Below are 27,143 nucleotides of genomic sequence, written 5' to 3' on the forward strand. Positions count from 1 at the left end.
AATGTGGTAGCAGACGGGATAAAGGATGTTTTACCCACCGGCGACAATGGTGGCTTTTTGTGCTGTATCATCCCATACCCAGCCTGCCCCGCCTCATTAATTATGCACTGTTGGGGAACACGCCAGCTTGCTGGTGGGCAGGCTCGGATTTTGCCATATTGTCCGCTCATGCCCGCCATGATGCCCAACGCCAACAGGGGCGGAAAATTCCGGCCCATGTCCTGACAGAACATTTTAGCTTTGCGTACAATTTCCACATCCCATGAAAAGTGCAGAGGGATCTTGGTGTTCTAATGCATGAGTCACAAAATGTTAGTATGCAGATACATCATATAATCAAGAAGGCTAATGGAATGCACTCATCAGAACACTTTGCAAGAATAAACCTTCACTGTTTAATATACCCGCTGTGATTCTTACAGTTCCACACGCTATAAGATTGCTCTTATCGGCAACCTTGTAAATAGGGCCTGAGTCATTTGCTCACCGTACAAGCTTGATGCTGAAATAGGGCACATCAAAGGCATCCTGCAGGATAATGGCTACCCTGATCAGATCATTTTGCACTGTAGGTCACACAGACTCATGAACAGGCCTAAGGCCATCACTTTCAGCCCTGAAAAGTGCCAAGTCTACCTCAGATTACCCTAGAAGGACAAGGTATCTCAAAAATTTGAGCAACAGGTGAATCTAGCTATTTCTTGCTGCTGCTATGCAGTAACAACACGAGTAGTATTCGCCACTAACAGGATGCTGCCGTCAAGCCAAAAAGAAGTTCTGCCTATCACACAAATGAGGAATGTGGTATATGAATTTCAGTGCCAGTGTGATGATAGGTATGTAGGCTTTGCGTCCCAAAGAGTGGCAGATCATATCAAACAGCATGTCCCAGCCACTTTTCGCAACGGGCAGGGTACAGATTGTACCCAAGCAGCCCGTGCTTGCAAAACTCAAAACACAGTGTCCAAAATTGGATCTGATTCTACGATTGGACAACATTTGCTAATTAATAAAAAACAAAAACAGAATTACCTGGAAAAACTCAGCAGGTCTGGCAGCATCGGCGGAGAAGAAAAGAGTTGACGTTTCGAGTCCTCATGACCCTTCAGGACTCGAAACGTCAACTCTTTTCTTCTCCGCCGATGCTGCCAGACCTGCTGAGTTTTTCCAGTAATTCTGTTTTTGTTTTGGATTTCCAGCATCCGCAGTTTTTTGTTTTTATATTTGCTAATTAATCCTCAGTGTGCTAAGAATTACGCTGACAACCAATTTAAGTTTGTCAGTCGGGCTCGCAGTGTGGCACATTTGCATGTACTGGAAGCTACATATATTAACACACAGGCCCTGTCCTTCGCAGACAGAAATAACATGTACACACATTGCGCCTGTTTCAGCTAAACAAAATAAGTGACAGCCATTTGTTGGCTCATTCCTCAGGGCAATGCCTTGACCAATCAGGGTCAAGCTTCCTGGTTTAAATTTCAATAAATGCTGGGCAGTTAACTGTCAGTCACCATCAATTGGTGCATTCTCCATGGCAACGCCTCTAGCACTCTCTTCTCACACAGTGTAAGTTGTTGTTTTCCCCTTATATTGGTTTTCTTGTGAAGTGTCCTTCTGAGTGCAAGATGAAAAGCTTTGACATGTCTCTTTTTGCAGCAAAAGTAAGGATGTTATGCTTCAGTTATGAAACCAGACCTCAAATACCATCTGCAGTTTTGGTCTCCTTATTTAAGGAAGGTGTTGGAGGTAGTTCAGAGGAGGTTTACTAGAACGATATATGAAATGAGTGGGTTGTCTTATGAGGAAAGGTTAGACAGGCTGGGCTTGTTTCCACTGGAGTTTAGAAGAATGAGGGGTGACTTGACTGTTGTATATAAGATCCTGAGTGGTATTGACAAGGTGCTTGTGGAAAGGATGTTTCCTCTTGTGGGTGAGTCAAGAACTAGGGGGCACATTTTAAAATTAGGAGTTGTCCTTTTAGGACAGGGATGAGGAAAGATTTTTTTCTCTCAGCGGGTTGTGTGACTTTGGAACTCTCTACCTCAGAAGGTGGTGCAAACGGGGTCACTGAATATTTTTAAGTAGATAGATTCTTGTTAGGAAAGGAAATCAAAGGTTATCTGGGGTAGATGGGGAATGTTGAATTTGAAACACAAACAGATCAGCCATGATCTTATTGAATGGTGGAGCAGGCTAGAGGGGCTGAATGGCCTACACCTGCTTCTATTTCGTATGTTCGTATGTAATTTCCAAAACTGAGCTCCCATGATTTAAAAGCTTGTGTTGAGCTTTCACTTCTCCATTCAGGTGCTAGGTTGACTGCCTCTTTCACTTTGATAGGACAGGGTTGTGGCTTCAAAGGTTTCCCCAGCAGCACTGTGAAGCTGGAGGTATTTGAATGCTTTCACTGTGGATGACATGGGACCCAACTGGAACTGTCTGAGCTGCAGGGCAATGACAATCTCAAGAGCAAGTTGGTTGAAGTGGGTTCTATAATTATGAGGTAGGAATTTGTAAACCTGAGTTAGTGAGGCCAGCTCATCCCATCATTGACCAGTGGTATTTATTTGAGGCTTGTGAAGAATGGACCTGCTGGAGCCATACTTGTGTCTGAGAATCCTGGACAAACATCTGCAGGGAACATTTAGTTGGCTTGATGAAAATCTGGCACCGGGACCAAATGGGCTGGCCCTAAAAGTGCAATTCCAGATCTTGCACTGAAAAACTCACTGCGCAAAACATCAAGGCAGAATAGAAATGCATCTACAATACATGGAAAAAAACGTCCCATTTTGAATGAAAAGCCAGATCACACATTGAGAAATGGACAATGTGAAAGCATTGTATGGGATCACTTCTTCAATAAATGTGGAAATGGTCTATTCTAAATGAAAAGTGACTGATTGGAATTGGGTAATATGGATTTTGCCTGTCCGAGCAGCATTTTAAGCACACATAGCCCATTCCTTCACTGGATTTTTCCTTTATTTTTTCATGGGATGTGGACGTCACTAGCAAGACCAGCATTTGTTGCCCATCCCTAATTGCCCTTAAACTGGGTGGCTTGCTGGGCCATTTTAGAGGGCCGTTAAGAATCAAACTACATTGCTGTGGGTCTCGAGTCACATATAGGCCAGACCAGGTAAGGACGGCAGATTTCCTTCCTTTTAGGAAGGGAACCAAATGAGTTTTTACAACAATAAATGATAGTTTCATGGTCACTGATACTGAGACTAGTTTTATATTCCAGATTTATTAATTGAATTTTAATTGCACCAACTGCCATAATGGGATTTGAACCCATGTTCCCAGAGCATTAGCCTGGCCCTCTGGATTACTAATCCAGTGACATTACCACTATGCCACCATCTCTGATGAGACATAGATCTGTCTCCTTGCTGCCCTGATTTAAAGCAGGTACAGGACGTAGGGCCAACTCCAGCATGATGCCACCACCAAACACATCTTCCCTTCACCCCCCCCGGCGGCATTCCGCAGGGATTGTTCCCTCCAGGACACCCTGGTCCACTCCTCCATCACCCCCTACACCTCAACCCCCTCCCACGGCACCTTCCCATGCAACCGCAGAAGGTGCAACACCTGCCTATTTACTTCCCCTTTCCTCACCGTCCAAGGGCCCAAACACTCCTTTCAAGTGAAGCAGCATTTCACTTGCACTTCCCTCAATTTAGTCTACTGCATTCGTTGCTCCCAATGCGGTTTCCTCTACGTTGGAGAGACCAAACACAGACTGGGTGACTGCTTTGCAGAACACCTTCGGTCTGTCTGCAAGCATCACTCAGACCTCCCTGTTGCTTGCCATTTCAACACTCCACCCTGCTCTCATGCCCACATGTCTGTCCTTGGCCTGCTGCATTGTTCCAGTGAAGCTCAACGCAAACTGGAGGAACAGCACCTCATCTTCTGACTAGGTATTTTACAGCCTTCCGGACTGAATATTGAGTTCAACAATTTTAGATCATTAGCTCTCTCCTCCATCTTCACCCCCCTTCTGACCTCCCCCCCCGGCCTTTTTCCAATAATTTATATAGATTTTTTCTTTTCCCACCTATTTCCATTATTTTTAAATGTATTTCCATCCATTGTTTTATCTCTACCTTTTAGCCCATTTTGTTTCCTTCACCCCACCCCACCCCCATTTGGGCTATCTGTACTTTGCTTGTCCTGCTTTCTACCCTTAATTAGCATATTCCTTAGATAATGTCACCACCTTCAACACCTCTTTGTCCTTTTGTCTATGACATCTTTTGGCTATCTCTACCTATCACTGGCCCTCTATCCAGCTCTACACTCACCCCCCCGGCCTCATAAACCAGCTTATATTTCACCTCTTTTCTATTTTCCCTTAGTTCTGTTGAAGAGTCATACGGACTCGAAACATTAACTCTGTTCCTCTCCGTAGATGCTGCCAGACCTGCTGAATTTTTCCAGGTATTTTTGTTTTTGTTTTGGATTTCCAGCATCTGCAGTTTTTTGCTTTTATACAGGACGTAGGGATTGGCTTCAGGGCACTTAATTATTCATTATTTAAGTTAAGGGAGAGAGACTTTTTTTAAAATCCATTCATGGGATGTGGGCTTTGTTGGCTGGGCCAGCATTTAGTGCCCATCCCTAGTTGTCCTTAAGAAGGTGATGGAGAGCTGCCTTCTTGACCTGCTGCAGTCCATGTGGTGTAGTGCTGTTGGGAAGGGAGTTCCAGGATTTTGACCCAGCGACAGTGAAGGAACAGCAATAATACTTCCAAGTCAGGATGGTGAGTGACTTGGAGGGGAACTTGTTGGTGGTGGTGTTCCCATCTATCTGCTGCCTTGTCCTTCTAGATGGTAGTGGTCATGGGTTTGGAAGGTGCTATCAAAGGAGGCTTGATGAATTCCTGCAGTGCATCTTGTAGGTGGTACACACTGCTGCTATTGTGCATCGGTAATGGAGGGAGTGAAGATATGATTCCATGAGGATGACTATGACTTTTCTTGACTAGTCTGTGAGACAGCTTTCCCGATTTTTTTGACACTAACCCCCAAATGTTAATAAGGAGGACTTTGCAGGGTCAGCAGGGCTGAGAACGCCATTGTCGTTTTCAGTGCCTGGGTCAATCCAGTTTCATTCCTTTATTTGTGACGGTTTGATATGACTGAGGGTATGTAAGAATGAACCACATTGCTGTGGGTCTGGAGTCACATGCAGGCCAGACCAGGTAAAGACAACAGATTTCCCTAAAGGGGCATTAGTGAACCAGATGGGTTTTTAACAACAATTGAGAATGGTTTCATGATCACCATTAGACTTTTAATTGCAGATTTTTTTTATGCCATGGTAGAATTTGAACCCGGGGTCCCCGAAGCATTACCCTGGATTACTAGCCCCACAACAATACCACTACACCATTGCTTCCCCCTTGATGTTGTTAGAGAGACTTACCAGTATCTGTCTGGTATTCCAAATTCACTAAGATGCTGCCTCATCTGAGCAAGTATAGATACAAAGAAAAGTTTGATGCGTTGGGTCTTCTTCCACACGATCAATGTAGATTCCATAGTGATATGATTGAAGTGTTTATAATTTTGAAAGGATGGGTGGATATTTCTAGTATTGGGCTACAATGAGAAACCATAGGTGAAAGATTAGATATAAGAGATTCATAGATGAAAGATTAGATATAAGAGATTTAGAACAAAGAGCAGAAGGAACTTTGTTATACTGGAGGTTGTGAGGCTGTGGAATTTGTTTCCTGGGTAAGTGGTTCAGGCAGAAATTATATCAAGCTTCAACATTAGATTGGAGAGGTAGAAGAAAGAATAGGGATTGAAGGGATATGGGGGCAGGATGGAATAACATAAATAGCACTGTTTTCCCACATAGAAGGTAAACACTGGATAGATTGGGCAGAAGGGCCATTTTCTGTGTTGTAACTTCTAAGTAATTATGTATTACAAATATCTCCTTCCATTGTATCCTGAAGACACAGACCCAAGCTTGGATACAGTTCTGTAGGTGTTGGTCATCCTCTGGTACCTCGTTCAATTTGCCATTCAAGTGAGCCTTGACATTGAGTGCCAAACAAGAGCAATGTCGCAACTCAGTCTGGTCCTATCTTCAACTGATATCCATAAAAGTGCATTTCTGGCATCAATCAATAGAAGGAACGCTGGCTGATTTTATAGGTATTTTGTAGTCTACATGAGGGCCCAAGGTAACATCTCCACTGCTACCCTAACTGTGATCAGCTAACTCTGCATTGGCCAAGGATCAAACCTAGTAGCTCCATGCTCTGTACGATTCAGCACCAGACTAGGTAAGCACGTTTCCTTGTAACCTATCCTCTTGTATAACAAAAAATTTAAATATTTTCATTCCAGTTCCAGATAGCAACTCAAAAATTATTCCAAAGACCATTGAGATCTCACTCTACAAAGAAGGGAACAGCTTTGGCTTCGTGATGAGGGGTTAGTCATTTTATTATTTTCCCTATTTTCACTTAGGTTCTCCTGCTTTTAGTGATCATCTGATTCACACTGCCAGGCCCGCCCAATGGGATAAATTATTGTTCATTGTGGATCAGCAGGGGTCCCGTTCATTTTAGCAAAGACCTTCCATTAAAGGGACGTGCCTTGGGAAAACATATTTGGGAAACATGATATGACATAGTTAGGTAAATCAGAAAGAGTTTGCATTTATATAGCACCTTTCACAGCTTCAAGACTTCCTAAATTGGATTAATTTTCTAAAGTGCTTTACAGCCAATGAAGTATTTTTGAAGTGTAGCCACACAATGGAGGAAACATAGCAGATAAATTGTGACACAACAAAGTCCCACAAATAGCAACGAGAAAAATTTATTTTGGTGTTACTTGTTGTGGGATAAATATCAGGCAGAACACCATGGAGAAGCCCCTTGCTTTTCCTTGAAATAATTCCATTGGGATATTTTACGTTCATGCCTTTGTCTCTGGACTTGACTATTCCAATGCATCCCTGACTGGTTTCCCACATTTAAACCTTCCCGAACTTGAGATCATCCAAAACTCTACAGCCATTGTCTTAACATGTACTCAGTCCCTGCGCTTGCTGACCTACATTGGCTCCTGGTCAAGCAAAGCCTTGATTTTAAAATTCTCATCCTTGTTTTCAAATCCCTTCCTGGTCCCTGCACTCCTCTAACTCTGGCTTCTTCTGCATCCGCAATTTTAAGCTCTCCACCATTGGTGGCCGTGCTTTCAGTTGCCTGGGCCCCAAGCTCTGGAATCCCCTCCCTACACCTCTCCTCCTCTCTGCCTAAACTTCCTCTTTTAAGACACTCCTTAAAACCTACCTCTTTGACCAAGCTTTTGGTCATCTGACCTCATATCTCTTTATGTGGTTCAGCATCATACTTTGTTTTATAACATTCCTTGGCATGTTTTATTACATTAAAGGTGCTATATAAATATAAGTTGTTGTTATTGTTCACTGAGAGGGCAGATAAGGCCCCAGTTTAACATCTCATCTGAAAAACGGCACCTCTGACTGTGCAGCACTAAGTCAGTACTACTTTGGGGTGTCAGCCTAGATTACATAGTAAATTCTCATGGTGAGGAATTTGTTCCCACTATCTTCTGATTCTGAGGCAAGAGTATTATCTCCTGAGCCAAACTGACATTGTTCCAGAAGCGAGGCTTAAACCCACAACCTTCTCATTCAGTCGTGAATACGCTACCACTGATGCAAAGCTAACATTTTGCAAATAGAGGGAGTCTACGGAAGGGGCATTAACCCCTCTGCTGTAGGGATTGTGCTGGGTCTCAGGGTAGTAGACTGCAAAATCACAGTTGCCGTTTTCCTGATTTCAGCCATGCCATTGTCAGGAGGGCTGTGCAGAGTTCCTTCCTCACAGAAAGAGGAGGGATATCAGAAAGAGAGCATCTGCCAGACCTCTCCCACTCGAGCTGCTGCTAAAATAACTTCATCAGGGGTTTCTGTGGAGATGACTAGCCCACGTACCTCCTCAGTCAGCATGTTCTGTGTCATGGGTCGGGGAGAGGCCACAAGGGCTAGGATTTTCCAGCTCTGTCATGCCGGAACCCGCCGTGGGAGATTTGGCAGCCCAGCTGAAAGTCCATTGACTTTTGGCGGAACTGGACGATCCCGGTGGCGGAAGGGGATGAAAAATCCCGCCCAAGATGTGAGAAGATTGTGTTTTTAAAGCAGAAAAAAACTCTGAGCAAATGGAAGCTGTGTTGCAGGTGGAGCCCATGAAGACTGGAACAAATCTCGTGCGTTGGTGGTGACCCATGTGAGGCATGGTGGGCCTGCAGATAGGTAATGAATGCTGCATTATGTATTCCCATATCTGTTAAGAATAACAATTGGAAACTTGAGTTTCTGAAGCAAAGTACTTGCCCCATATTGCAATCATTACTCCAAACTTCCATTCTTCTGCTATTTTATAGTCTATCATTTTGAGCTATCCATAAATTGTTACAAGGTGGGAAACTAAAGGACATGCCACACTTGTGATACCCCCTTTCCCCTCACCACATGCACCCTAAAACTCTAATCCCAGCCTCACCAGTGCTGCGGGCAGGGTAGAGAGCCCACCACAAGATTTCATACTAAGGAACAAAACGAGTGGGTCACAGCTCCCCAGCTTTTCTAGATACTCCCCAGTGTTGCAGTTATAAACCCTGTACCCTTTGCAGTCTGGCATTTGTAAACCCTGTGCCCTCCCCAGTGTTGTGGTTTTAAACTCTGTACCCTCCTCAATGTTGCAGTTGTAGACCCTGTGCCCTCTCCAATGTTGCAGTTATAGACCCTGTGCCTTCTCCAATGTTGAGTTATAAACCCTGTGCCCTCGCCAATGTTGCAGTTATAAACCCTGTGCCCTCTCCAATGTTGCAGTTATAGACCATGTACCCTCTCCAATGTTGCAGTTATAGACCCTGTGCCCACCCCAATTTTGCAAATTTTAATCCTGTGCCCACTCCAATGTTGAGTTATAAACCGTGTGCCCTCTCCAATGTTGCAGTTATAAACCCTGTGCCTTCTCCAATGTTGCATTTGTAAACCCTGTGCCCTCCCCGGTGTTGCGGTTTTAAACCCTATACCCTCCTCAATGTTGCAGTTATAAACCCTGTACCCTCCCCAATGTTTCAGTTATAGACCCTGTGCATTCTCCAGTGTTGTAGTTATAGACCCTGTGCCCTCTCCAATGTTGCAGTTATAGACCCTGTGCCCTCTCCAATGTTGTAGTTATAGACCCTGTGCCCTCTCCAATGTTGCAGTTGTAAACCCCGTTAACTCCCCAGTGTTGCAGTTATAGACCCTGTGCCCTCTCCAATGTTGCAGTTATAGACCCTGTACCCTCCCCAGTGTTGCAGTTATAAACCCTGTGCCCTCTCCAATGTTGCAGTTATAGACCCTGTACCCTCTCCAATGTTGCAGTTATAAACCCTGTGCCCTCTCCAATGTTGCAGTTATAGACCCTGTGCCCTCTCCAATGTTGCAGTTATAAACCCTGTGCCCACACCAATGTTGCAGTTATAGACCCTGTGCCCTCTCCAATGTTGCAGTTATAAACCCTGTACCCTCCCCAGTGTTGCAGTTATAGACCCTGTGCCCTCTCCAATGTTGCAGTTATAAACCCTGTTCCCTCTCCAAAGTTGCAGTTATAGACACTGTGCCCTCTCCAGTGTTGCAGTTATAGACCCTGTGCCCTCTCCAATGTTGCAGTTATAAACCTTGTACCCTCCCCAGTGTTGTAGTTATAGACCCTGTGCCCTATCCAATGTTGCAGTTATAGACACTGTGCCCTCCCCAATTTTGCAGATTTTAATCCTGTGCCCTCTCTAATGTTGTGATTTTAAACCCTGTGCCCTCTCCAATGTTGCAGTTATAGACCCTATGCCCTCTCCAATGTTGAGTTATAAAACCTGTGCCCTCTCCAATGTTGCAATTATAAACCCTGTGCCTTCTCCAATGTTGCATTTGTAAACCCTGTGTGCCCTCCCCAGTGTTGAGGTTTTAAACCCTATACCCTCCTCAATGTTGCAGTTATAAACACTGTACCCTCCCCAATGTTTCAGTTATAGACCCTGTGCATTCTGCAGTGTTGTAGTTATAGACCCTGTGCCCTCTTCAATGTTGCAGTTATAGACCCTGTGCCCTCTCCAATGTTGTAATTATAGACCCTGTGCCCTCTCCAATGTTGCAGTTATAAACCCCGTTAACTCCCCAGTGTTGCAGTTATAGACCCCGTGCCCTCTCCAATGTTGCAGTTATAGACCCTGTACCCTCTCCAATGTTGCAGTTATAAACCCTGTGCCCTCTCCAATGTTGCAGTTAAAGACCCTGTGCCCTCTCCAATGTTGCAGTTAAAGACCCTGTACCCTCCCCAGTGTTGCAGTTATAGACCCTGTGCCCTCTCCAGTGTTGCAGTTATAAACCCTGTGCCCTCTCCAGTGTTGCAGTTATAGACCCTGTACCTTCTCCAATGTTGCAGTTATAAACACTGTGCCCTCTCCAATGTTGCAGGTATAGAGCCTGTGCCCTCTCCAATGTTGTGATTTTAAACCCTGTGCCCTCTCCAATGTTGCAGTTATAGACCCTATGCCCTCTCCAATGTTGAGTTATAAACCCTGTGCCCTCTCCAATGTTGCAGTTATAAACCCTGTGCCTTCTCCAATGTTGCATTTGTAAACCCTGTGCCCTCCCCAGTGTTGCGGTTATAGACCCTGTGCCCTCTCCAATGTTGCAGTTATAAACCCTGTGCCCTCTCCAATGTTGCAGTTATAGAGCCTGTGCCCTCTCCAATGTTGAGTTATAAACCCTGTGCCCATGCCAATGTTTCAGTTATAGACCCTGTGCCCTCTCCAATGTTGCATTTGTAAACCCTGTGCCCCCCCCCCCCAGTGTTGTGGTTTTAAACCCTGTACCCTCCTCAATGTTGCAGTTATAGACCCTGTACCCTCCCCAATCTTTCAGTTATAGACCCTGTACATTCTCCAGTGTTGTAGTTATAGACCCTGTGCCCTCTCCAATGTTGCAGTTATAGACCCTGTGCCCTCTCCAATGTTGTAGTTACAGACCCTGTGCCCTCTCCAATGTTGCAGTTATAGACCCTGTACCCTCCCCAGTGTTGCAGTTATAAACCCTGTGCCTTCTCCAATGTTGCATTTGTAAACCCTGTGCCCTCCCCAGTGTTGCGGTTATAGACCCTGTGCCCTCTCCAATGTTGCAGTTATAAACCCTGTGCCCTCTCCAATGTTGCAGTTATAGAGCCTGTGCCCTCTCCAATGTTGAGTTATAAACCCTGTGCCCACGCCAATGTTTCAGTTATAGACCCTGTGCCCTCTCCAATGTTGCATTTGTAAACCCTGTGCCCCCCCCCCAGTGTTGTGGTTTTAAACCCTGTACCCTCCTCAATGTTGCAGTTATAAACCCTGTACCCTCCCCAATCTTTCAGTTATAGACCCTGTACATTCTCCAGTGTTGTAGTTATAGACCCTGTGCCCTCTCCAATGTTGCAGTTATAGACCCTGTGCCCTCTCCAATGTTGTCGTTACAGACCCTGTGCCCTCTCCAATGTTGCAGTTATAGACCCTGTACCCTCCCCAGTGTTGCAGTTATAGACCCTGTACCCTCTCCAATGTTGCAGTTATAGACCCTGTACCCTCTCCAATGTTGCAGTTATAAACCCTGTGCCCTCTCCAATGTTGCAGGTATAGACCCTGTGCCCTCTCCAATGTTGAGTTATAAACCCTGTGCCCTCTCCAATGTTGCAGTTATAAACCCTGTGCCCTCTCCAATGTTGCAGTTATGAACCCTGTGCCCTCTCCAATATTGCAGTTATAGACCCTGTGTCCTCTCCAATGTTGAGTTATAAACCCTGTGCCCACGCCAATGTTGCAGTTATAGACCCTGTGCCCTCTCCAATGTTGCAGTTATAAACCCTGTACCCTCCCCAGTGTTGCAGTTATAGACCCTGTGCCCTCTCCAATGTTGCAGTTATAAACCCTGTGCCCTCTCCAAAGTTGCAGTTATAGACACTGTTCCCTCCCCAGTGTTGTAGTTATAGACCCTGTGCCCTCTCCAATGTTGCAGTTATAAACCCTGTACCCACCCCAATGTTGCAGTTATAGATCCTGTGCCCTCTCCAATGTTGCAGTTATAGACCCTATACCCTCTCCAATGTTGCAGTTATAGACCCTGTGACCTCTCCAATGTTGCAGTTATGAACCCTATGCCCTCTCCAATGTTGCAGTTATAGAGCCTGTGCCCTCTCCAATGTTGAGTTATAAACCCTGTGCCCACGCCAATGTTGCAGTTATAGACCCTGTGCCCTCTCCAATGTTGCATTTGTAAACCCTGTGCCCCCCCCCCCCAGTGTTGTGGTTTTAAACCCTGTACTCTCCTCAATGTTGCAGTTATAGACCCTGTGACCTCCCCAGTGTTGCAGTTATAAACCCTGTGCCCTCTCCAATGTTGCAGTTATAGACCCTGTGCCCTCTCCAATGTTGAGTTATAAACCCTGTGCCTTCTCCAATGTTGCAGTTATAGACCCTGTGACCTCTTCAATGTTGCAGTTATAAACCCTGTGACCTCCCCAGTGTTGCAGTTATAGACCCTGTACCCTCCACAGTGTTGCAGTTATAGACCCTGTGCCCTCTCCAATGTTGCAGTTATAAACCCTGTGCCCTCTCCAATGTTGCAGTTATAGACACTGTGCCCTCTCCAGTGTTGCAGTTAGAGACCCTGTGCACTCTCCAATGTTGCAGTTATAAACCCTGTACCCTCCCCAGTGTTGCAGTTATAAACGCTGTGCCCTCTCCAATGTTGCAGTTATAAACCCTGTGCCCTCTCCAATGTTGCAGTTATAGACACTGTGCCCTCTCCAATGTTGCAGTTATAGACACTGTGCCCTCTCCAGTGTTGCAGTTATAGACCCTGTGCCCTCTCCAATGTTGCAGTTATAAACCCTGTACCCTCCCCAGTGTTGCAGTTATAGACCCTATGCCCTCTCCAATGTTGCAGTTATAAACCCTGTGCCCTCTCCAATGTTGCAGTTATAGACACTGTGCCCTCTCCAGTGTTGCAGTTATGGACCCTGTCCCCTCTCCAATGTTGCAGTTATAAACCCTGTACCCTCCCCAGTGTTGCAGTTATAAACCCTGTGCCCTCTCCAATGTTGCAGTTATAAACCCTGTGACCTCTCCAATGTTGCAGTTATAGACCCTGTGCCCTCTCCAATGTTGTAGTTATAGATCCTGTGTCCTTTCCAATGTTGCAGTTATCGACCCTGTGCCCTCTCCAATGTTTCAGTTATAGACCCTGTGCCCTCTCCAATATTGCAGTTATAGACCCTGTGCCCTCTCCAGTGTTGCAGTTATAAACCCTGTGCCCTCTCCAATGTTGCAGTTATAGACCCTGTGTCCTCTCCAATGTTGCAGTTATAGACCCTGTGCCCTCTCCGGTGTTGCAGTTATAGACCCTGTGCCCTCTCCAGTGTTGCAGTTATAAATCCTGTGCCCTCTCCAATGTTGCAGTTATAAACCCTGTGCCCTCTCCAATGTTGCAGTTATAGACCCTGTGCCCTCTCCAATGTTGCAGTTATAAAACCTGTTCCCTCTCCAATGTTGCAGTTATAAACCCTGTGCCCTCTCCAATGTTGCAGTTATAGACCCTGTGTCCTCTCCAATGTTGCAGTTATCGACCCTGTGCCCTAGCATCAGCCCACCAGTCAGTCAGAGAAGCCATGTGGGCAGAAGAGAAATGACAAAAACGTAACAATTTTTGTCTTTGTATTTGCAGGGAGGGAACGTTGAAAGTTGGGGACAGACTATTGAGTGTGGATGGAATTCCACTTCACAGTGTCAGTCATGGAGAGGCCCTGAACATCCTGCGACAGTGTGGACAAGAGGCCATCTACCAGATTGAGTATGACGTTAACATCATGGGTAAGGAGTATGGAACCTTCCTGGTGGAACTGTTTTTTTAAGGGGGTGTGGATAATGGAGGTTTCTCTCCATCAAGGTTTGATCAATATTCTCTAAACCGCATGCCATATAATCATATCACAATACAAAACGGAGCTGTTCAGCTTCTGTGCACAAAGTGTTGACCTGGTATCAACAAGGGACTGGGATGCGAGAGCAACTGTTTACACATTCAAGGGCAAAGAAAGGTCAGTGATCTGTCAAAGCTTATCCTTTGATACTCTTATCCAGCCTAGCATACAGTTGTAGTTTAAATATGCTTTTCTTTGACTCCATGACTCCACTGTACTTGTAGGTAATTTCTATAATCTCTTTTGTGCCTTGGTTTAAGGTTTAATCCAAATGATGGCTCTTCGAAGAGTGCAGCACTCCCTCAATAATTGTGCTGAAGTGTTAGCCTGTATTATGTGCTCAAGGAGTGTGGCTAAGACTAGACCACTACCACTGAGCCAGGGCACATACCATGAAACAGAGAGACTTGTTTCAGCTGCTGAATTAGACTTTAGACTGTTTACAGACAATTTGAGCCTAATTGAGAATTTCAGATATTTTCCTGTGTATGTAGGTTTGTTCAAAGAGTCATGTTTTATTCGACTGGACTTCATTCTTCCCTTCTTGAAAACTCAAACCCAGTTGTCTCCATTTAAAATAATACTTTTTGTCCCATCTACCTGCTAGGTGGATTTGCAGTATTTACTTGAGGTTCAATATGTACTTTATTGGTTTAATCTTCCCTCCTCCCTCCCACCTTTTTTTTCCTTTACTCTTTCATGGGATATGGGCTTCACTGGCAAGGCCAGCATTTGTTGCCCACCCCTAATTGTCCCTGAACTGAGTGGCTTCTGAGGGCAGTCAGAGTCAACCATATTGCTGTGGGTCTGGAGTCACATGTAGGCCAGACTGGGGAAGGATGGCAGATTTCCTTCCCTAAAGGACATTAGTGAACCAGGTGGGATTTTACAACAATCAATGATAGCTTCATGGTCACCAACACTGAGACTAGCTTTCAATTCCAGATTAATTAATTGACTTTAAATTTGATCAGCTGCTGTGATGAGATTTGAACCCATGTCCCCAGAGCATTAGCCTGGGCCTCTAGGTTATTCATCTAGTGACTATACCATGCTCCCCCCTCCCCATTCCCATGATGGGCTTGTAGATCTTGCTGCAGCTTCCATTGATCTTGTAAAGGCAGGTCCCCAGTTTGCACTCTCCCATCCCTGTGCCCCATATATAATGATTGCACTGCTCCTGCAGTTGTTCTATTTTGAATGGAAATAGATGCTGTTATAGGGCACAATACAATCACACTGTCATTAAACTTGCTGTACTGTTTAATTGATTCACCTCAAACTTTGGTTGTCTAAATTGAGAAGCAGATCTATATCCTGAATTATGTTCTCTTGCCCTGAAAGTCTGTTAATGCTAACTGCCCAAAGACATTCTTTGACAATAATTACTATCAGGAATCAATCCCTTATCTCGTGGTCCAACTGATGGTTCAGGCAGACAAGGTCAAGTTCAGTTGTGGTGGCCTCAGGGAAAGAATGCTTGCCAGACGCTCACTGCTCCACCTCATTCATCAACTTCACTGGGGTGAGGGACTGAATAGTTAAAGGAGGCTGAGCTACTGTACCCCAAAATGGAGCCTGAGCTACTGTACCTCAACATGAAGCCTGAGCTACTGTACCCCAACATGGAGACTGAGCTACGGGACTCCAATATGGAGCCAGAGCTACAGTACCCCAACTTGGAGCCAGAGCTACAGTACCCCAACTTGGAGCCAGAGCTACTGTACCCCAACATGTAGCCTAAGCTACTGTGCCCCAGCATGGAGCCTGAGCTACTGTACCCCAACATGGAGCCCGAGCTACTGTACCCCAACTTGGAGCCTGAGCTACTGTACCCCAACTTGGAGCCAGAGCTACTGTACCCCAACATGTAGCTTAAGCTACTGTGCCCCAACATGGAGCCCGAGCTACTGTACCCCAACTTGGAGCCAGAGCTACTGTACCCCAACGTAGCTTAAGCTACTGTGCCCCAACATGGAGCCCGAGCTACTGTGCCCCAACATGGAGCCCGAGCTACTGTACCCCAACTTGGAGCCTGAGCTACTGTGCCCCAACATGGAGCCCGAGCTACTGTACCCCAACATGGAGCCCGAGCTACTGTACCCCAACATGTAGCCTAAGCTACTGTGCCCCAACATGGAGCCTGAGCTACTGTGCCCCAACATGGAGCCCGAGCTACTGTACCCCAACATGGAGCCCGAGCTACTGTACCCCAACATGTAGCCTAAGCTACTGTACCCCAACATGGAGCCTGAGCTACTGTACCCCAACATGGAGCCCACACTACTGTACCCCAGCATGGAGCCTGAGCTACTGTACCCCAGCATGGAGCCTGAGCTACTGTACCCCAGCATGGAGCCTGAGCTACTGTACCCCAACATGGAGCCCACACTACTGTACCCCAACATGAAACCTGAGCTACACAGTTGACGTTTTGAGTCTGTATGACCCTTCATCAGAACTAAGAAATATAGAAATAAGATGAAATATAAGCTGGTAGAGGGGGGTGGAACAGGAGAGCTTGATAGGGGGCCAGTGATAGGTGGAGGCCAAGAAGAGACTGCCAAAGATGTCATAGACAAAAGGACAAAGAGGTGTTGATGGTGGTGATATTATCAAAGGATGTGCTAGAAATAAATTTGAATAGATTGAAATAAATTTTAAAATAGGTGGGAAAAGAAAATTATATTTGTAAAAAAGTTATAAATTATTGGAAAAAGAGGAATCGGAATGGGGGTGGGGATGGAAGAGAGAGTTAATGATCTGAAATTATTGAACTCAATATTCAGTCCGGAAGGCTGTAAGGTGCCCAGTCGGAAGATGAGGTGCTGTTCCTCCAGTTTGCATTGAGCTTCACTAGAACATTGCAGCAGGCCAAGGACGGACATGTGGGCATGAGAGCAGGGTAGTGTGTTGAAATGGCAAGCGACAGGGAGGTCTGGGTCATGCTTGCAGAATCTATTGTTTCATCTCCACCTTTTAGCCCATTTCGATCCCTTCCCCCCACCCACCCGCACTAGGGCCATCTGCCACTAGCTTGGCCTGCTTGCTACCTTTAATGTCCCCATTAGCATATCCTTTAGATAATATCACCACCGTCAACACCCCTTTGTCCTTTTGTCTATGACATCTTTGGCAGTCTCCTCTTGGCCTCCACCTATCACTGGCCCCCTATCGAGCTCTACCTGTCCCACCCCCCTCTACCAGCTTATATTTCATTTAATTTCTATATGTCTTAGTTCTGATGAAGGGTCATACGGACTTGAAACGTCAACTGTGTTCCTCTCCGCAGATGCTGTCAGACCTGCTGAGTTTTTCCAGGTATTTTTGTTTTTGTTCTAGGTTTCCAGCATCCGCAGTTTTTTGCTTTCATGAGGCCTGAGCTACTGTATCCCAACGTGGAGCCTGAGCTGCTGTACCCCAACATGGAGCCTAAGCTACTGTATCCCAACGTGGAGCCTGAGCTGCTGTACCCCAACATGGAGCCTAAGCTACTGTATCCCAACGTGGAGCCTGAGCTGCTGTACCCCAACATGGAGCCTGAGCTACTGTACCCCAACATGGAGTCTGAGCTACTGTACCCCAACATGGAGCCTGAGCTACTGTACCCCAACATGGAGCCTGAGTTGCTGTACTGTTACGATCCCAGTTGATAATACTGGACAAGTCACATCACAGACTGAAACCTGGCTTGATAGATCCTAACTTTTTTAAGAAACCGTGGAGGAAATTCACAGGAGTCTGCTTATGTACTTTTAACACAAAGAATAAAATATTTATTAAACAAGAAAAATGAACTATATTCCTTCAGGCAAAACAGTTGGAAACATCTCAATATAACACAAGAAAATGATACAAATATTTCTAATATTCAGTATCCCTTCACCCCAGCTATCTCTTTGCAGACATGTACTAATTCAGAAAGATAAAACAATTTACCATATCTATCTTATACTCTAATATTCAGGGTAAGATTGCGGTACATGTGAACCAACTGGTGCACTGTGGACAGACTCACCATACTTCAAAGTAAATGACAGATGCGACCAAAGCAGATTCTGTGGATTTCTCAACAACCCACCCAGACGATTGTCACACTGTGAGCCAACCAATCTTTCTCATGAGGGTTTCCAATCTCCACATCTGAAGAACAAGCCTTGGAATTCTCTCCAAACATCGGTCCCACTCACATGACCTCAACAGGGATCCTACCTCTAAGGTTTCAATCTCAACTTCCCAGATTCCTTTCCCCTGGATCTCCGAATACACTCAAGCTTCACCTTCCAAGCACACTTTCAGGTTTTCGGCCATGCCAAGCAGAACACCACTGCTCCAAAAGGATACCTTTGCCCTTACGACCCACAGCATGTAGTTACCAATCTTCGGCTGCCCTTTCAGATCTTCTGGGCTTCTCTCGAGCCCACTTTATTTCAAGTCTGCTCCCTGCAGCTCTTTCTTAAACTTGGAGCCTTTTTTCCTGCTCCTGTTGTTTATCTTCACTCAAAGGGATCTACCTCTGATCTTTGTCTTAGTCCCCGCCTGGGACTTTCTTCTTGGACCTCTTTCTGTCCCACTTGCTGGTTTGGGACCTCCTCTGTGTCTCCCTCCCCGTGTCCAACCCCCTGGGACACCTTCTCTCAAATGGCGCTCTGGTTGCAGATCACCTGATGTCCAGTTTTGTGCTGTTTCACTTCTTTGCTTCCTTTTCTTTTGCGCACGTGCGGAGGGTAGGTTCCTGGCCTAAAGAAGTGAAAATGAACAAACTGCGCATGTGTGGTCATTTCCTGGCCGGCGCATGCACAGAAGTCCCAAAACCCATTTGGAATTCTAGTACCCAGACTCTGACTTTGAGTTAAACTTAATGTAGGTATTGGAGTTTCCTAACGGTACCCCAGCATCAGGACTGATACTGTAACTCAACATGGAGACTCTGATACTGTACCCCAAAAACAGGACTGTGATACCGTACCCCAAAAACAGGACTGTGATACCGTACCCCAACAACAGGACTGTGATACCGTACCCCAACAACAGGACTGTGATACCGTACCCCAAAAACAGGACTGTGATACCGTATCCCAACAACAGGATTGTGATACTGTAACTCAACATGGAGACTCTGATACTGTACCCCAAAAACAGGACTGTGATACCATATCCCAACAACAGGACTGTGATACCGTACCCCAAAAACAGGACTGTGATACCGTATCCCAACAACAGGACTGTGATACTGTAACTCAACATGGAGACTCTGATACTGTACCCCAAAAACAGGACTGTGATACCGTACCCCAACAACAGGACTGTGATACCGTATCCCAACAACAGGACTGTGATAATGTACCCCAACATGGAGAATGTGATGCTGTACCCCAACATGGAGAATGTGATACTGTACCCCAACAAAAGGATTGTGATACCATACCCCAACAATGGGACTGTGATACCGTACCCCAACAACAGGACTGTGATACCGTACCCCAACAACAGGACTGTGATACCGTACCCCAAAAATAGGACTGTGATACCATACCCCAACAACAGGACTGTGATACCGTACCCCAACAACCGGACTGTGATAATATACCCCAATAACAGGACTGTGATACCGTACCCCAACAACAGGACTGTGATACCGTACCCCAACAACAGGACTGTGATACCGTACCCCAACAACAGGACTGTGATACCGTACCCCAACAACAGGACTGTGATAATATACCCCAACAACAGGACTGTGATAATATACCCCAACAACAGGACTGTGATAATATACCCCAACGACAGGACTGTGATACCGTACCCCAACAACAGGACTGTGATAATGTACCCCAACAACAGGACCGTGATATCGTATCCCAACAACAGGACTGTGATAATATACCCCAGCATGGAGAATGTGATACTGTACCGCAGCAAGGAGACTGTGATACTGTACCCCAGCAATGGGACTGTGATACTGTACCCCAACATCCAGACTGTGATGCTGTGCGCCAACCATGGGACTGTGATGCTGTACCCCAGTTTGGGGACTGTGATACTGCACTGCAACATTGGGACTGTGATACTGTACCCAACATGGAGTCTGTGATGCTGTGATACTGTGGTACTGAACAAAAACCAATCATTTCTTCTGGAGTTCTTTTGAACTCAAGGTTGAAATGTGGAAGCAATTTCCTGACCTATACTTATCATCTTGAGCCTCATATGTAGTGACAATTAACTGTATCATAGAGTCTTAAATGGACAGGTCAGGTGATACATAGGTCCAGCTTTGCAGCATGTCTGTGCTTCAAAGCACTGACTAACCTTGAGCAACTCCACGGGAGGTCAGATCAGTTCTCTAAAACACCAACATAGCAAAAAGGAAAATGATGTCTCCAATTTCCATTGAAGTTCTGTATTATCATTTGAATGCGATTTGGTGAAGAGCTAATGATTGATTTGCTCTCCTGCTCCAGTTAAAGCCCTTGGACAAGAACTGGCAATCCACCTGCCTGCTAATGACTCTGAACGGTTGCTAGGAAAGACTTTACCTAGGCAAACGCTTTCAGGCGGGATGTTCTTCCTCCCCCCACCGCCCCCTTGTGAGGCTGCTCGCTTCTCTCTCCTAGTGCTGCCTGCTTTTCAAGTTGTTCTCTTTCTGCTACAGTCAATTAGAAGTATGTTAATTGAAAGGAGCTTCATTGTGCCCAGAGAGCAGCAACCATTCGCATATCTGAGTGCCTCTCACATAGTGGCTGCTTCAACTCTGACCCTCTGAAACTATGGATCATTGAGCCAGGTTTTAGATCTGCACATTAACAGGAGCTCTGCTTTCCCTCTGCCAAACCAGCAAGATTAGAAACAAAAAGCAGATTCAATAAGTAACAGTAGAATCTCCACAGCAATATTAAAATAATAATCCAGTCTCAGATTTCAAATAGTGAGCTAAAGCTTCAAATTACAGCCCCCAGCTCACACCTATCGTGCAATTATTCTATATATAAACCATCCAAACACCTCAGTTAGATTCTAGTTTATAACTGACTTTTAGAGCATCCACTGCTCTATATATTGAATTAGAGAACGATACAGCAGAGAAGGAAGCCATTCGGCCCATTGGGCCTCTGCCAACTCTGTCAAACCCATTCGTAGGCTGGAATTTTCTGGCCTCATTTGCATTGGGCGGCTGGGGGGTGCTGGGGGGAACAATATGTGAGAAGGCCAAAAATTGGTTTCACGCCATTATGAAACCAGTTTGCGATTGTCCGCTCTGCTCGTAAATGGCGGGCAGCATTTCCTGTCACCATACGTCGGGAACCTAATTTCAATACTTTAGCATCTCATTACAAACCCTGCTCATTGGAATCATCCCCCGCCCCCCACCGCCACTATGTTGGATCATCCAGGCATGCACGGCAACATGTTTCACATGTACCTGGCGACTTGTGCTTCACTCGGGGCTTTGAGATTTATTTGCCTACTTTGCTTTGGGCAGCACTCACAGTCATCAGCGCCAGGCTTCACAGGCAGCTCCACATCACCTTTAGGGGGGATCATGGGCAGGTCTCTACCTGCCATAAAGCAGGGGTGGTTTTTCAACAGCTGCAGGGCTAGGGCTTTGGGGAAGGGGGAGAAGTGGCCTCAGGCAAGGGAAGAGGCTGCAGGGCGAGGGCTGTACTGGGGAAGAGGGATGTCCCAGGGTGTGTTTGGGGGCACAAGTTGATCTGTTCAAGTGGGCTCAAGGTGATGAGGGCTGAGGAGTTAGTCTCCAGAGGAGATTAGGCCAGATGGAGATGTGAGGGTGTGGGTGAGGGAGTGAGTAGTGAGCCCCTTGAACTGGCAGTGACTGAGATGCCAGTGAATGTGTAATGGGCTTGTGAATGCGTGAGTTTAGAGTAATAAGATGGTTGACATATCTTGGGGGCACAGATGAGATCATTCATCCGTTTTCTGCACTGGATGGCCAACCTCTTGTGCAGCATTGGCACCGACCACCTCCCAAGCCGGAGTGGTGAGACTAATGGGCTTCCTGCAGCCAGAGTAGAGTGTTGCGGGCCTCCGTGGTGTCCAGAGTACATCCTAGGATATGTCACTGAATCGGAGCGTCTGCACTCTTCTTGGTTTCTGGATTGTATCTTCACCAGAGCAGTCCTGGGTTGCAAGCATTGAGAAGTGTGCGTGCAGCTGCAGTTTAAATATGGTGCCCGGATTGAGGAAGCAGCGAGGTAACAGCATGGTGGTCAAACCGGAGGTTGCCCACCCGCAAAATGGCGTGTTTCCTTTGGCAACATAATTAATGAGGCAGGAATGGGACGATATGGCACGAAAACCCACCCTTGGATCCGGATGGTAAAATTACTATTTCCCCGTCTGCTTCTGCACTTAGTGTAAATCTGGGACGATTCCACCCACAATCTCAACACTTCTATCAAATCTCCTCAACGCTCTCTGCTCTAAGGAGAACCATCCCAGCTTCTTCAGTACAAAAGCAAAATATTGCAGTTGCTAGAAATTTGAAACAAAATGCAGAACATGCTGGAAACCCACTGCTGAAAATATTGCCGTAAAACTCGCCCCTGCTCTGGTTGGCTGCCCAGCTGTCATTTAACCCTCTGGGGGGTATTAATTGGTTTTATACAGGTCTTCCTCCTCCACCTAGGGAGGAAGTCCCACCTCTGGGAGCTGCCGGCAAACCTCTGGTTCCAGCAGCGCCACTGGGAGTAGTGGCCACTGCTGGGACTGCAGGCAGTTGCCAAAAAAAGAAGAGTCAAGAACTGGATGACAGGTAAGTTGGGGTGGGTGGGGATTCTTGGCAGGGCCAGGATAGGAGATTCAGGGTGAGGGGGAGAGGGGGCAAAGGGTATGGGGGCAGGGATACTCAGGTCAGGGAGGGAGTAGAATTCTGTGGGGGTTGGTGAGAGGTGGGGCAGGCAAACCTTTGTGGGGGCTGCACCCTCCAATCAGGAAAGTGGGCCTGTGAAGGAGGCAGCACCCCCTCCTCATCCTTTAAGGGCCTCGATTTGCACAAAGGTAGGCGAGCCATCTGAGACCTCCCCGCTGCCTGTTAAATCACGGCCAGGTCTGGGGTGGGCAGGAGAAGCACCCACAGAATTTTACTGACTTTCCCTCGCCTGCAAACCTGTCCACAGGCAACTGTAAAATTCTGCCCATGGTGTTCCTGTGAGGAGGGAAACAAGGTTAATATTCCAAGCCGGTGCCTTAGCATCAGCAACTGCCCCTTGGATCACGTGGGTTTCACATCTAAACCATTCAACCCACTCAATCAGCTTCTAGCCTGGAACTCAGTCTTGGGTATCCATTATCCTGTACATAAACCACACCACTTCCTTGATTAGCTTCCAGCCTGTAGCTCACCCACACCTATCCATTGTTTAATGTATGTAAACTCTCCAAATCCCTTGATTGGATTCCAGCCTGTAACTCACTCTTGGTTATCCATTACTTTTTATATAAACCATTCAGACTCTTCAATTATACCAACACCTGTGGTTATAGTGTTTTCCTCTCTTGGGCTGCAAGATAAGATAAGGCAAAACTAATTTGCTATTCCACTGGTGGGGGTGCATATTGCTTGATGGAGTCCTGCAACCTTAGGGATTGAAGAGGAGTGGGAGGGTCTGGGTCAAGTGGAAATATATGAATAATAACGTACAACGTGTGTAAAAATGAGCAACATTATTTTTAAAGCTGGTGAGTGCACCTCATTGATGCTTGGGTTTTGTGAGGTTGGACTGGATATTTATGGATGGATTGGGCAGGGGCACTGGGAAGGAATTGGACAGACAGCGAGGCAACCTTGTGATTGTGGTGATGGGTGTTCTGTCTTACAGATTCCGTGCTCAATGCTTCCGGTCCTTTACTGGTGGAAATCACAAAAACCCCAGGCTGCACACTGGGAATGTCACTATCCAGTGGCACAAACCGCAACAAGCAAGTCATTGTCCTCGACAAGATCAAAGCAGCCAGCATTGTGGACAGGTATTCATTTCGTCCTCTTGTTTAAGTGGGAACCTCAGTTAGAAAACACCTGACTCAGTTGTTTGAGGTTGATCAGCTATGGCTCAGTTAATAGCCCACTCACTCCCTAAGTCCAGAAGGTTGTGGGTTCAAGTCCTGCTCCGGAGATTGAGGCTCAAGAATCTAGGCTGACATTCCAGTGTAGTACTGAATGAGCACTGCACTCTCGGAGCAGCCACATTTCAGATGAGGCCCCATTTGCTCTCTCAGGTAGATGCATATGACTCCATGACACTAGTTCAAAGAAGAACATGGGACGTGATTTTCCTTGTGTCCTGTCCAATATTGAGCTAGCATCTCTGAAACAGATTTCTTGTTCAGTTATCACATTGCTATTTGTGGAATCTTGCTGTGCACATATTGGTTCCTACATTGCAACAGCGACTACATTTCAGCAGCGTTTCATTGGCTGTAAAGCACTTTGCAAAGTGCTGAGGTCGTGAAAGGTGTTATACAAATGGAAGTCTTTCTTTTTGTTCATGACAAGGAGATTCCCATTTTCACTTGGCATGTTCAGACAACGATGATCCCAATTAGATGAGACACTCCACAAGTGTGGCAACATTCCTGGGATTCACATGCTTACCTGCCTGTGTGTGTGTGTCCTGAGAGCCCTGCTTCCTCAACATCTGCTGCATCTCTTTAATGGCCTGTGGGCCATAGAGAGCATTGTGGGCGTATCTACACCACATGGACTGTAGTGTTTCAAGGCAGTGGCTCACCACCACCTTGTCAAGGACAATTAGGGATGGACAATGTGTGCTGGCCTAGTCAGTGATGTCCACATCCCGGGAATGCATAAAAAAAAATATGGAGCTTGCTGCCACATGGAGGAATCAAAGAAGATAGCTCTGATACTCTTAAGGCTTGTTGGATACTTTAAGGAGAAAGGAAGAGAGGGATGTGGGGAGGGCGTGAGTGGGAAGAGGTATTTAGACTGGGAGGAGGCTCATATGCAGTATAGACATTGCCATAGACCATTTGGGCTGAATGGCCTGTTTCTGTGCTGTAGATTCATGGTGGGTTAGAGGTTATGGTCAGGCCCTTCTCCAATAGTACTTTGTCACTGACCACAGCATGAGCCCTGGAAGATGCAGTCTAAGGACCCTTGGTGAATTCCTGCAGTGCATCTTGTAGATGGTATACATTGCTGCTACTGTACATCGGTGGTGAAGGGAGTAAATGTTTGTGGATGTGGTGCCAATCAAGTGGGCTGCTTTGTCCTGGATAGTGTCAAACTTCTTGAGTGTTGTGGGAGCTACACTCATCCAGGCAAATGGGGAGTATTCCATCACACTCCTGACTTGTGCCTTGTAGATGGTGGGCAGGCTTTGGGAAGTCAGGAGATAAGCTACTCGTCACAGGATTCCTAGCCCCTGACCTGCTCTTGTAGCCACAGTATTTATATGGCTGGTCCAGTTCAGTTTCTGGCCAATGGTAACCCCCAGGATGTTGATAGTGGGGGATTCAGAGACAGTAATGCCATTGACCATTAAGGGGCAATGGTTAGATTTTCTCTTGTTGGAGATGGTCATTGCCATCTGTTGATGTATGATAGCAGTGTTGATGACCCCTTCCATTACTTCACTGATGATTGAGAGTAGACTGATGGGATTGGCCAAGTTGGATTTGTCCTGCTTTTTGTGTACAGGACATACCTGGGCAATTTTCCAAATAGCCAGGTAGATGCCATTGTAGCTGTACTGGAACAATTTGGCTAGGGGCGCGGCAAGTTCTGGAGCACAAGTCTTCCAGAATGTAGTCAGGTCCCATAGCCTTTGCAGCATCCATTGTCATCAGCCGTTTCGTGATATCACGTGGAGTGAATTGGATTGGCTGAAGACTGGCATCTGTGATGCTGGGGACCTTGGGTGGAGGCCAAGGTCGATTATCCACTTGTCTACCATCATTCGTGACTGGACGTGGCAGGACTTAGATTTGATCCGTTGGTTGTGGGATTGGTTAGCTCTGTCAATTACTTGCTGCTTATGCTGTTTGACATGCAAGTCGTCCTGTGTTATAGCTTCACCTCATTTTTAGATATACCTGGTGCTGCTCCTAGTGTGCTCTCCTGCACCCTTCATTGAACCAGGGTTGATCCCCTGGCTTCATGGTAATGGTAGAGTGGGGGATATGCCAGGCCATGAGTTTACAGATTGTGTTCAAGTACAATAATTCTGCTGCTGCTGATGGCCCACAGCACCTCACGGATGCCCAGACTTGAGTTGCTAGATCTGTTCAAAATCTAGCCCATTTAGCACGGTGGTAGTGCCACGCAACATGATAGAGGGTATCCACAATGTGAAGGCAGGATTTCGTCTCCACAATGACTGTGCGGTGGTCACTCCTACCGATACTGTCATGGACAGATGCATCTGTGACGAGCAGGTTGGTGAGGATGAGGTCAAGTATGTTTTTCCCTCTTGTTGGTTCCCTCATCACCTGCTGCAGACCCAGCCTAGCAGCTAGGTCCTGTAGGTCTGTACTGGTGCTACTGAGCCATTCTTGGTGATGGACATTGAAGTCCCCCACCCAGAGTACATTCTGCGCCCTTGCCACCCTCAGTACGTCCTCCAAGTGGTGTTCAACATGGAGGAGCACTGATTCACCAGCTGAAGGAGGACAGTATGTGGTAATCAGCAGGAGGTTTCCTTGCCCATGTTTGACCTGATGCCATGAGACTTCATGGAGTCCCGAGTCGATGTTGAGAACTCCCAGGGCAATTCCCTCCCAACTGTATACCACTGTGCTGCCACCTCTGCTGGGCCTGGACATATGCAGGGATGGTGATGGTGGTGTCTGGGACATTATCTGTAAGTTATGATCCCGTGAGGATGACTATGTCAGGATGTTGCTCGTCTAGTCTGTGAGACAGCTGTCCCAATTTTGACGCTAGCCCCTGGATGTTAGCAAGGAGGACTTTGCAGGGTAGACAGGGCTGAGTTTGCCGTTGTAGTTTCTGGTGCGTAGGTCAATGCCGTGTGGTCTGTCCGGTTTCATTCCTTTTTTGAGACTTTTTAGCAGTTTGTTACAACTGAGTGGCTTGCTAGGCCAT

The 27,143-nt window shown here is 46.4% G+C and overlaps 1 protein-coding gene across 1 annotated transcript in view; it reads left to right on the forward strand.

Annotated features, from left to right (window-relative positions):
* Positions 1-27,143, forward strand: part of grip2b (glutamate receptor interacting protein 2b) — a 178,830-nt gene that overhangs the window by 71,532 nt on the left and 80,155 nt on the right. Inside the window, exons 5-8 of the mRNA XM_041191848.1 lie at positions 6,381-6,467; positions 8,244-8,319; positions 13,807-13,952; positions 23,902-24,049. Of these exons, the coding sequence (XP_041047782.1) occupies positions 6,381-6,467; positions 8,244-8,319; positions 13,807-13,952; positions 23,902-24,049 (457 nt within the window). The remainder of the gene's footprint in view (positions 1-6,380; positions 6,468-8,243; positions 8,320-13,806; positions 13,953-23,901; positions 24,050-27,143) is intronic.

The sequence above is a fragment of the Carcharodon carcharias genome, chromosome 7 (assembly GCF_017639515.1).
Source record: "Carcharodon carcharias isolate sCarCar2 chromosome 7, sCarCar2.pri, whole genome shotgun sequence".
Taxonomy (NCBI): domain Eukaryota; kingdom Metazoa; phylum Chordata; class Chondrichthyes; order Lamniformes; family Lamnidae; genus Carcharodon; species Carcharodon carcharias.